Below are 12,337 nucleotides of genomic sequence, written 5' to 3' on the forward strand. Positions count from 1 at the left end.
TATGTGGGTGATGTGGGTGTACTTTTAACTCAGTGTGACAGCACTATAAACTTTGTCAAGTTGTGTAAATCATCAACCTTTATTAGTCTGACTATAGACATATGATGTACTTGGACACTCCTCGTTGCGCCTTTACATACAATGACTCTACAGCTCATAAACAAACATTTTCCTCTTTGACTAATTTGAGAAATTGTTGATAAAATTACCTCAGTTCATACCATTTTGACAGTTTATTTTCTGATATAGTCTATCAAAGCTCAGATACGGATTTTTAACACCCATCTTGGAAAAACACAACAGAACTCCAGGTAAAAATGTTGAATTTGTAAAACAGTGCATAAAATTATCATAAATTATTATTAGCTGTTTTTTAAAAAGTGAAAACTACAAAGTCAAGTGTAAAATTTTCTGTAGGGAGAATTATAGTGTGGAGCTGTTTTACAGAAGTCAGGCTTGTCCACTTAGTTCCAGTTGAAAGGTTTTTGGGGCAGTTTTATGCTCGTAACTCTGTGGGAACAGTTTGTGGATGGTCCCTTCCTGTCCCAGCATGACTACGAACAAGTGCACAAACCAAGGTCTATAAAGACATGGATGAGCCAGTTTAATGAGGAAGAAAGTTACAGCCAGTAAAACACCTTTGGGATGAGTTACATTGGTTACTGTGAGCCAGATTTTCTCATCCAACATCAGTGCATCTGACTTCAGAAATGTACTTCTGGAAGAATGGTCAAAATGTCCCATAAACACAGTTACAATTACAATTCAGTTTATTTATATAGCGCCAATTCACAACACATGTTATGTCACGCACTTTACAAAGTCAATTCAATCGAATTATACACATTCCAAGTCAGGTTCATACATTCCAATTAATCCTAAAAATCAAACAGTGCAGTCAGATTCAGTTTATTTTTCAAATTGGTTAAAAAGGTTTTCTACAGACCTCGGTTTGTGCACTAAGCTGAATTGAATTGAATATAAAATTACTTTTGTTTTATATTTTTTTGACATGAGCTATTTATTTCTGAGTCTAATACAGAACCACTATTAATTTAGCATTTTCTTACTTTAACTCTAGAATTATTTATCTATGATGTAGTTATACTTTCTGTCCGCTAGAGGTCATCACTGACTAGGTAAAAAAGAGGTAAAAACATTCATCACATTGACCTGCTTAACCCATTTATTTATTAATTTCTTTATATATAGTCGTTGGTCATGTTTTTATTTTTCGGCAGTAGGCAGACGTGAAAGAGGGGGAGATATTCAGCAAATGTCGCCGGGTCCGGGACTCACACCCAGTACTCGAACCCGGGACTCAAACCTGGAACTCAAACCCGGGACTCGAACCTGGGACTCGAACCCGGGACTCGAACCTGGGACTCGAACCTGGGACGGCCGCTTCGAGGACTGTAGCCTCTGTTTATGGTCGCGCGCTTAAACCCTACACCATTAGCGCCGTGTCCCCGTTGGTCATGATTTTAAGTTATAATTTAATGACAAATGTTAGTTTGTTGTCCCTTTATTTTTACCATTATCAAATGCTAAGTCAAATATATTGTACAAAAGAATTACAGCCATATTCTGCATAAAAATGTGTTTCATTTTTTATCTGTTTATTACATTTGTATTCATTTATCAAAACATTAACGACTTGTGTGTTTAAAATTTTTCTACTTTGGTCTAAATTTTAGAAGAAAGAAATCATGTAAGTTTTCCTGGATTTTGTTTGCCTAAAATTATATTTTCGTTATTTGCATTAAAACATGAAGAATAATGTGCGCTGAGCTCTGCTGTATTGTGACATTTTAACTAAAAAGGTTTTATCTCTGGGAAGGAATTAGGAATCAGGTTTCGAGGATATATTGAATTTATTCATTAAAAGCTATTTTAGTGAAATAACTCCGAAAATAGGAAACTATGTTGCTTCATATTACAGGTCCTTCTCAAAATATTAGCATATTGTGATAAAGTTCATTATTTTCCATAATGTCGTGATGAAAATTTAACATTCATATATTTTAGATTCATTGCACACTAACGGAAATATTTCAGGTCTTTTATTGTCTTAATACGGAGGATTTTGGCATACAGCTCATGAAAACCCAAAATTCCTATCTCACAAAATTAGCATATCATTAAAAGGGTCTCTAAACGAGCTATGAACCTAATCATCTGAATCAACGAGTTAACTCTAAACACCTGCAAAAGATTCCTGAGGCCTTTAAAACTCCCAGCCTGGTTCATCACTCAAAACCCCAATCATGGGTAAGACTGCCGACCTGACTGCTGTCCAGAAGGCCACTATTGACACCCTCAAGCAAGAGGGTAAGACACAGAAAGACATTTCTGAACGAATAGGCTGTTCCCGGAGTGCTGTATCAAGGCACCTCAGTGGGAAGTCTGTGGGAAGGAAAAAGTGTGGCAGAAAACGCTGCACAACGAGAAGAGGTGACCGGACCTTGAGGAAGATTGTGGAGAAGGGCCGATTCCAGACCTTGGGGGACCTGCGGAAGCAGTGGACTGAGTCTGGAGTAGAAACATCCAGAGCCACCGTGTACAGGCGTGTGCAGGAAATGGGCTACAGGTGCCGCATTCCCCAGGTCAAGCCACTTTTGAACCAGAAACAGCGGCAGAAGCGCCTGACCTGGGCTACAGAGAAGCAGCACTGGACTGTTGCTCAGTGGTCCAAAGTACTTTTTTCAGATGAAAGCAAATTCTGCATGTCATTCGGAAATCAAGGTGCCAGAGTCTGGAGGAAGACTGGGGAGAAGGAAATGCCAAAATGCCAGAAGTCCAGTGTCAAGTACCCACAGTCAGTGATGGTCTGGGGTGCCGTGTCAGCTGCTGGTGTTGGTCCACTGTGTTTTATCAAGGGCAGGGTCAATGCAGCTAGCTATCAGGAGATTTTGGAGCACTTCATGCTTCCATCTGCTGAAAAGCTTTATGGAGATGAAGATTTCATTTTTCAGCACGACCTGGCACCTGCTCACAGTGCCAAAACCACTGGTAAATGGTTTACTGACCATGGTATCAATGTGCTCAATTGGCCTGCCAACTCTCCTGACCTGAACCCCATAGAGAATCTGTGGGATATTGTGAAGAGAACGTTGAGAGACTCAAGACCCAACACTCTGGAGGAGCTAAAGGCCGCTATCGAAGCATCCTGGGCCTCCATAAGACCTCAGCAGTGCCACAGGCTGATTGCCTCCATGCCACGCCGCATTGAAGCAGTCATTTCTGCCAAAGGATTCCCGACCAAGTATTGAGTGCATAACTGTACATGATTATTTGAAGGTTGACGTTTTTTGTATTAAAAACACTTTTCTTTTATTGGTCGGATGAAATATGCTAATTTTGTGAGATAGGAATTTTGGGTTTTCATGAGCTGTATGCCAAAATCATCCGTATTAAGACAATAAAAGACCTGAAATATTTCAGTTAGTGTGCAATGAATCTAAAATATATGAATGTTAAATTTTCATCATTACATTATAGAAAATAATGAACTTTATCACAATATGCTAATATTTTGAGAAGGACCTGTATAATAAGGAGGATAATAACAGAACATTTTCTGGTTCAACTTACTGAAGAACATCTTGTTTTAACATCAGTGTGAAAACTTTGCAAGATTTTAAAATGTACTCTTTAATACAAAACTGATAGAAGTGCAACATAATAAATTAGGATAGTAGATTAAAGTCTATATATATTCAAAACATGAAAATTGTATCTTATATTCATTACACCCAGAATGATATATTTCAAACATACAGTTCAAAAAATTGGAATATCGTGAAAAAGTTCAATTTGTTTGTCCATCATTTCAGAAAATGAAAATGATATATTACATAGATTCATCACATAGAGTGAAATTTTCAAGCCTTTATTTCTTGTAATTTTGATTACAACAAATAGACATATCCAACACATGGGCAACAAAGGTGTTACCTGGGCTGAGGAGAAACAGAACTGAACTGTTGCTTCGTGGTCCACAGTCCTGTTTTCAGATGATAGTAAAGTTTGCATTTAATTTGGAAATCAAGGTCCCAGATTCTGGATGAAGAGTGGAGAGACCCAGAATCCACGTTGCTCAAAGTCCAGAGGGAAGTTTAAAGTCAGTGATTATTTGGGGTGCCATGTCAGTGCTGGTTCTGATCCACTGGGTTTTCTGAAGTCCACAGTCGATGCAGCCATCTACCAGGAAACCTTCTGCACTTCCTTCTGCTAACAGGCTTTATGGAGATGCTGACTTCATTTTCCAGCAGGACTTGGTACCGGTCCAAACTGCCAAAGGTACCAGAAGCTGTTTCAGTGACCATGTTGTTACTGTGCTTGACTGGCCAGAATACTGGCCTGAACAGAACACCACAGCGCATCTATTGAGTATTGTCAAGAGGAAGACATCAGACACCAGAACCAACAATGTAGATGACATGAAGGCCGCTATCAAAGCAACCTGGGCTTCCAAACACCTAAGCAGAACCAAAGGCTGATCTCCTCCATGCCACACCGCACTGATGCAGTAATTCATGCAGAAGGACCCCAGATCAAGTATTGAGTGCATAGAAATGAACAGAATTGTATTGATCAGATGTAATATTCAAATTTTCTGAGACACTAAATTTTGAGTTTTCATTCTCTGTAAGGTAGAATCATCAAAATTACAAGAAAGAAAGGCTTGAAATATTTCACTCTATGAGTAATGACACAATAGAATTTTTTTTTAAGTTTTACTTTCGGAAATGAGAGACACAAAAGTTTTTAATGATATTCTAATTCTTGGAGTTGTGCTTGCATGTTTATTTTGATTCAGTTTCTCTGAAACATGTCAATATTACATAAGACCATTAAAAAAAGTAATTATTTATACTGAAATGTGGGCATACTGAATGTATCTCCATCTACTGTATACAGGTCCTTCTCAAAATATTAGCATATTGTGATAAAGTTCATTATTTTCCATAATGTAATGATGAAAATTGAACATTCATATATTTTAGATTCATTGCACACTAACTGAAATATTTCAGGTCTTTTATTGTCTTAATACGGATGATTTTGGCATACAGCTCATGAAAACCCAACATTCCTATCTCACAAAATTAGCATATCATTAAAAGGGTCTCTAAACGAGCTATGAACCTAATCATCTGAATCAACGAGTTAACTCTAAACACCTGCAAAAGATTCCTGAGGCCTTTAAAACTCCCAGCCTGGTTCATCACTCAAAACCCCAATCATGGGTAAGACTGCCTCACCTGACTGCTGTCCAGAAGGCCACTATTGACACCCTCAAGCAAGAGGGTAAGACACAGAAAGACATTTCTGAACGAATAGGCTGTTCCCAGAGTGCTGTATCAAGGCACCTCAGTGGGAAGTCTGTGGGAAGGAAAAAGTGTGGCAGAAAACGCTGCACAACAAGAAGAGGTGACCGGACCCTGAGGAAGATTGTGGAGAAGGGCCGATTCCAGACCTTGGGGGACCTGCGGAAGCAGTGGACTGAGTCTGGAGTAGAAACATCCAGAGCCACCGTGCACAGGCGTGTGCAGGAAATGGGCTACAGGTGCCGCATTCCCCAGACCTGGGCTACAGAGAAGCAGCACTGGACTGTTGCTCAGTGGTCCAAAGTACTTTTTTCGGATGAAAGCAAATTCTGCATGTCATTCGGAAATCAAGGTGCCAGAGTCTGGAGGAAGACTGGGGAGAAGGAAATGCCAAAATGCCAGAAGTCCAGTGTCAAGTACCCACAGTCAGTGATGGTCTGGGGTGCCGTGTCAGCTGCTGGTGTTGGTCCACTGTGTTTTATCAAGGGCAGGGTCAATGCAGCTAGCTATCAGGAGATTTTGGAGCACTTCATGCTTCCATCTGCTGAAAAGCTTTATGGAGATGAAGATTTCATTTTTCAGCACGACCTGGCACCTGCTCACAGTGCCAAAACCACTGGTAAATGGTTTACTGACCATGGTATCACTGTGCTCAATTGGCCTGCCAACTCTCCTGACCTGAACCCCATAGAGAATCTGTGGGATATTGTGAAGAGAACGTTGAGAGACTCAAGACCCAACACTCTGGATGAGCTAAAGGCCGTTATCGAAGCATCCTGGGCCTCCATAAGACCTCAGCAGTGCCACAGGCTGATTGCCTCCATGCCACGCCGCATTGAAGCAGTCATTTCTGCAAAAGGATTCCCGACCAAGTATTGAGTGCATAACTGTACATGATTATTTAAAGGTTGACGTTTTTTGTATTAAAAACACTTTTCTTTTATTGGTCGGATGAAATATGCTAATTTTGTGAGATAGGAATTTTGGGTTTTCATGAGCTGTATGCCAAAATCACTGTATTAAGACAATAAAAGACCTGAAATATTTCAGTTAGTGTGCAATGAATCTAAAATATATGAATGTTAAATTTTCATAATTACATTATAGAAAATAATGAACTTTATCACAATATGCTAATATTTTGAGAAGGACCTGTAGTATCTGCACTCAGTACTTTGTAAGGACTCGATGAACAACTGCATCAATGCAGCATGGCATGGAGGACATCAGCCTGTAACTATGAAGTGGAGTCAGTGTCTGATCAGGATACAGTTATGGTTCTGGAAGCTCTGACTCCAACTGCAGTCTGCGACTCTGCCCCAAACTCTTGATTGAACTTTGCTTCACAATCCGCTTGATGCTGTGGTTATCTTTGCTGTGTGTGCAGAATTTTCTACCACACTTTTTCCTTCCACTCAACTTTCCATTTATAATCTTGGATACAGCACTCTGTGAACAGCCAGCTTCTTTAGCAATGACCTTAAGCTGTTTTTACTTTTTAATTTATTGTTGCTGAGAAAATATATGTATCAGTGAAAATCAAGAAAATCAAAGCTATTTATTAATATCTGCAAATCTATCTGCAAATCTGTGACATATAACTGGAAAGAGTTTTTTTTTCTGAGAGAAATATTTTTGTGTCTACCAGATTAATGTTTTAGAACTAGGATGTTTGTACACTTCCTCTTTCTGTATGGTAAAGTCACCTAAACTGCACACATGTAAATTTTCGAGCGACTCTGCAGAAATATATGCACACACCACTAAAGTCAGTGCGAGGCCCATTAGTGCAAACACATTGTCTGGTGAAAACCAAAAATAGTAGAAGTTTAACCACAGCCCACCCACTGGGCGTGGTCGGTGAGAGACGTTGGTTCCAGGAAACTGCAGCAGAGTGAGTGCTCTGTCCGTGTCTCCGCCCTGCTAGGTGCTTTCTCAGGTGAGGCGGCTGCTGGACGCACGGAGGAATGTGGCTGCGGCTCAAACATGGACTCCGCTTTTCTTCCTAACATGACGTTAGCAGAAGCTGGCCGAGGTTTGAGGATCCTGATATGAGGTTTTTTCAGCGGATCTGTATTTTTTGACAGCCCGGAAAACTTTGAACTCATCCAGCCAGGTGTGGCAGCTCCACCTGCAGCGCCAGTGGATCTCGTTTTCCAGGGTTCTGTTGAGGATTTTATTGCACCTCACGATGCCGGCGGATCAGATCAGCGTCACGGAATTTGTTGCGGAGACCAATGAGGACTATAAAGCTCCGACCACCTCCAGCTTCACCACCCGGATGTCCCACTGCAGGAACACAGTGGGAGCTCTGGAGGAGGTGGGCGCTCTCACACATAACCTGTTCAACTTCATCCGATCCACATTTTAAACAAAATCCATTTAGAGTTCACTGTTTTTATTCGTGTTGGTGTAACCTACTGCCACGTCCTGCTATGAAAACAGCTGATTTAATCTGTTATGTGTTTCCTTGCAAATGAAACATGTTGGAAGAGTTGCTGCAGATCTGGTGACCCTTCATATTTCCAGGCAGCAGATTCATGTTTTTCATGTTAAAAAAGGGGAACAGAAAGCAGCACTTCCTCCTGCTGAAGGTGCAGTTGATTTGAAGCATTTTGTAACAGCTCACTGCCTGTTTTGAGGTTTTGCAACTCAGTGATGATGATGCTCGTTTTGTTAAGTCAAGTCAAGTTTATTTATTTAGCGCTTTTCAGCAACAAGGCACTCAAAGCGCTGCACATGAGGAAAACATTACAATGATACAGGAAATCAAACACAGAAAAACAAATCAAATGACACTAATAATCCTTGGGAGTAATAATAATTAATAATCCTTCCAAGTTTACTGGTAGAAATGGGTTCCAAGCCACTCTTAATAATAAAGCATCTTATGCTAAAAGAAGATGATAATATTAATAGTCTCATCATTCCACTGAATTCTAACCAGGGAAGCTGAGTCACTGGTACAAAACAGTTTTAATCCACATTTTCAGGTGCTAATAATATATATTGCTTTTACTGGTACTGAAGTTGAACTAAGTATAACAGTTCATTGTAGTCTAACTAAGAAAGCTGGGTCATTGGTGTAAGAGCAGCTAAAGTCCAAATTTTCTATTACTAATAATGTTTGGTTTTCGCTGGTAATCCTTTTGGTAAAACTAAATATCTATGAAAAAGTAATGAAATCACGCAATTAGGTGCAGCGCTAAGCAACACACAAGAAGAAAAGATTTTGCAAGAGTGCGGTGGAACCCTGGGGGTGTGAATATATAACTGTGAGAGTGTCCAAGAATTAGACTGTCAACACTGATAGAAGCACCATTGTCCTTGAGGAGAGAGATGGAAGTTTTCTCAATCGGCCGCAAAGTCTTATCTGGGTCACAGTTGTTCGGGGTGCTGGGAAAGAGCGCCATGTTTACATGACATCCAGGAGATATTTTGTCGATAGCCAGTTAGCAGAAGTTGCCAAGGCCATGTTGGGGCGCCAGATTTAGAAAAACAATAAGTGTTCTGGTTCAAGCAGTTGTGTGGATTTCCAACCACTTTAAGAGTTTTTACTGTTATCTCTCAATTGCGAATCCAAATTTCTGGGACTTTCCCGCAGTTCTGGAGAAAACAACCTTCTCCATGATTAAATCCTTTCGCCTCTGAGTCCAAAAGCCGCTTCCAGGCCACGATTCTGTTCAAGAACTGGATCCAGCTTGCGGCTTAGCTCTCTTAACAATTCAGTCTGAGCATTGATCGCTCTGCAGATTCCAACCAGCATCGCAGGCAGCTCTGGGATGCTGGTTTTGCTGCTCACTCGATAAGTCAGGTAACCGCCGGCTCCAAAAAGCTGAAATCCTGTTATCAAAAATCCAAATATATAAACGTCTTCTGCGTCCTCAACCGACATCGTAGTCAAGCACACAATCTTCCACTGCTGCCAAGAATCCATTGTGTATCCAGAGAAGAACGTCCCATCTGGACAAGAGGGTCTCCTTTACCCCGTCTTCCCGTGGAAAAAATTTGATCAATTGCGTTGAGGGACCAGCTGACCAAATCCATAATTTGCAAGTTTGGAAGATATGCAAAGTGAGGATCTGAGAAAAACACAGACAAAAGCAGATGCAGAAGCAGGAAAGAGGGAGGGAGAGAAAACGCGTGCGTCCTCCACCGAGAGCAGAGCAAGAAAAAAAACGATGTCAAGATCGGAGAGGAAACAGCAACAGAGGACACTGAAAGGACCAAACCCTGATTTAAAGCTGGGTTCTCCATCATGTTGCGACATGAAGACCTCCTGCAGGGTCCCTTGATGAGAACCTGAGGCTGTTCATCGAATCCTGTTGCCATTTTGTCCCTTTCTATTTTATACCAATGTACTATAACTGGAGTTTATTTTTATTCTAGTAATTTCATGAACTATAGAGACAAATAGTCATAAAAAAATATGCGGTTAATCAAAACAAATTCATTATTTAACAGTGAGGGCGATGATGTAACACATATCGAGCCAGCTTTGTTCCATTACAATAAAGTCATGATTGGAAAACTACATTATGAGTTTACTCAGGTTAACTTCGCCTGCTCTTATGTGGCACAAAACAAAAGACCAGTAGAAATCTGTAAGGAGGCAAATACTTTTTCACATCACTTTGACTCTATTTCCCTACTGTAGACTAGCAGATTAGCAGATTATAGAATATTATTTTAAACCATAGGTTTGTCAAAGCAGGTACAAACTGACGAATTGTCTCACTAGAGATAGCACCATTTCCTACCCAAACAGCTAAGTATACGACCGAAACTGCAAAGGTACGAAATGACCCACCCACCGTGGGCACGTCCATATTCCTCCCTCAGAGGATTGAGACCCCCAGTCTGAGGCGTCCCTCTCATCGTCACTTTTGCTTGTTTTGCTGAGGGTTTTTATGTGATTTTTGACTTCATTTGGCAGCATCTCTGTAGTTATTTTGTCCCTTTTGGGTTGTTTTTGGTCTTTGAGCTTTTAGTGCCCTTTTCTTGTCTCGTTCAGCTTCATGGTATGGAGATTTGTTATTTAATTTTTGGTGTGTGCCTTTGTTGTTGTAGCGTTTTTAGGGAAGTGCCAAGGCAGCAAAGTCTGCGCAACCTTTCATGTTGTCTACTTCTGCTTGCATATATTTTCCCCTTCTTTTAAAAGATACTCTTCTTCTTTTGTCACTTTTTTGCTCCAGAGATACAAAAAGAGCCCAACCATGTTTCCTTTTCTTTTTATTTCTGACATTGTGGTCAGACATGCCATGTTTATTATTTTTGTTTGTTAGTGGGATTTGATTGCATTTACCTTTACACATCTCAGTGGTTGTTTAACCTATTTTAGATTTAATCTCATAACTATTTGTAGTTTCACTGTTTATTTAGGAGCTGTTTTGGACTTTTGTTTTCTTTTTTGTTATATTGTTTCATCAACACTTCTTGCATTTGCGGTTCCGGTCTCTTTGCACCCAGACGGGTGAAAACGAGCCACCTGATGCTGGTTGCTTTATACTTCCTGAGAGTCTACTGTATGGAAATGGCTGTAAGTCAACTGAGTAAAAGAAGTTGTCTTCAGAGTTTGACCAGGCATCAAAATCTCTCATGTGCTGTAAGAGTAAACTGGTCCAAGACTTAATTCAATTCAATTCAGTTTTATTTATACAGCGCCAATTCACAACACATGTTGTCTCAAGGTTCTTCACAAAGTCAGGTTCATACATTCCAATTAATCGTAACCATTGAACAGTTCAGTCAGATTCAGTTATTTATTCAAATTGGATAAAAGGTTTTTCTCTCTAAGGAAACCCAGCAGATTGCATCCAGTCAGTGACTTGCAGCATTCACTCCTCCTGGATGATCATGTAGAGACAGTGGACAGTCACTGGTGTTGACTTTGCAGCAATCCCTCATACTGAGCATGCATGTAGCGACAGTGGAGAGGAAAAACTCCCTTTTAACAGGAAGAAACCTCCAGCAGAACCAGAACCAGGCTCAGTGTGAGCGGCCATCTGCCACGACCGACTGGGGGTTTGAGAGAACAGAGCAGAGACACAAAGAGAACAAAGAAGCACTGATCCAGGAGTACTTTCTATGGGAAGGAAAAGTAAATGTTAATGGATGTAGCTCCTTTAGTCGTTTCATCTAGAAAGAAAGAACAGATAAACTCTGAGCCAGTTTTCAAGGTTAGAGTCTGAAAGAGAGCACATATAATTAGTCACAGTAGAAGCTCAGTCAGTAGCCATGTCTAGGAGAGAGAAAGGGTTAAACACTGAAAGACAGGGCCATGTGGATCATCTGTAGAAGGTGAGCATTAAGTTGTTACCAGCAGAAGCTTGGACGATGCCCCTCTCCAGAAAGGTGTCACAGGTAGACACAGAGTCAGGCTAGGTGTAGCTTCTAGGAAGAGAAAAGAGAGAGAACATAAAGTTAAAACCTGAAATAACAGCAAATAATGCAAAATTGGAGAGTAGTGTGAGAATGTAGCGAAGAGGGTGAAAGTGGTCATTATGTCCTCCAGCAGCCTAACCCTATAGCAGCATAACTACAGAGACAGTTTCAGTTCAGATTATTTAGTTAAACGGCGCTTATTTACAACAATGTCGTCTCAAGGAACCCCACAAAGGGTCCCACTGATGGTCATTGTTATACTAAAAACCACAAGGATTGGGATACCTCTCTCTGTCAGACTGATTATAACCATTGGAAAAGAGAAGGGGTCATACAGGTAGCAGAAATGGAGGGTGTGTTTGGACCTCAACCATAACTGAGCCGGTTTAGGTTAAACCTGACTCCCCCTTACTCCATCCAACAGGGAGGGAGGAAGGCCCCCTCCCTGATAACCTAAGCCACTCTAACTATAAGCTTTATCAAAAAGGAAAGTTTTAAGCCTAGCCTTAAAAGTAGACAGGGTGTCTGCCTCACGGACTAAAACTGGGAGCTGGTTCCACAGGAGAGGAGCCTGATAACTAAAGGATCTGCCTCCCATTCTACTTCTAGAGACTCTAGGA

The 12,337-nt window shown here is 40.7% G+C and overlaps 1 protein-coding gene across 2 annotated transcripts in view; it reads left to right on the top strand.

Annotated features, from left to right (window-relative positions):
• Positions 1 to 7,215: 7,215 nt before the first annotated feature.
• Positions 7,216 to 12,337, top strand: part of asap2b (ArfGAP with SH3 domain, ankyrin repeat and PH domain 2b) — a 44,422-nt gene continuing 39,300 nt past the window's right edge. Inside the window, exon 1 of one of the 2 annotated variants that reach the window (XM_047388743.1) lies at positions 7,216 to 7,653. In XM_047388743.1, coding sequence (XP_047244699.1) covers positions 7,525 to 7,653 — 129 coding nt within the window. In that variant the 5' untranslated portion in view covers positions 7,216 to 7,524. The remainder of the gene's footprint in view (positions 7,654 to 12,337) is intronic. The other variant, XM_047388742.1, reaches the window with a different exon arrangement.

The sequence above is a fragment of the Girardinichthys multiradiatus genome, chromosome 15, assembly GCF_021462225.1.
Source record: "Girardinichthys multiradiatus isolate DD_20200921_A chromosome 15, DD_fGirMul_XY1, whole genome shotgun sequence".
NCBI classification, from domain to species: Eukaryota; Metazoa; Chordata; class Actinopteri; order Cyprinodontiformes; family Goodeidae; genus Girardinichthys; species Girardinichthys multiradiatus.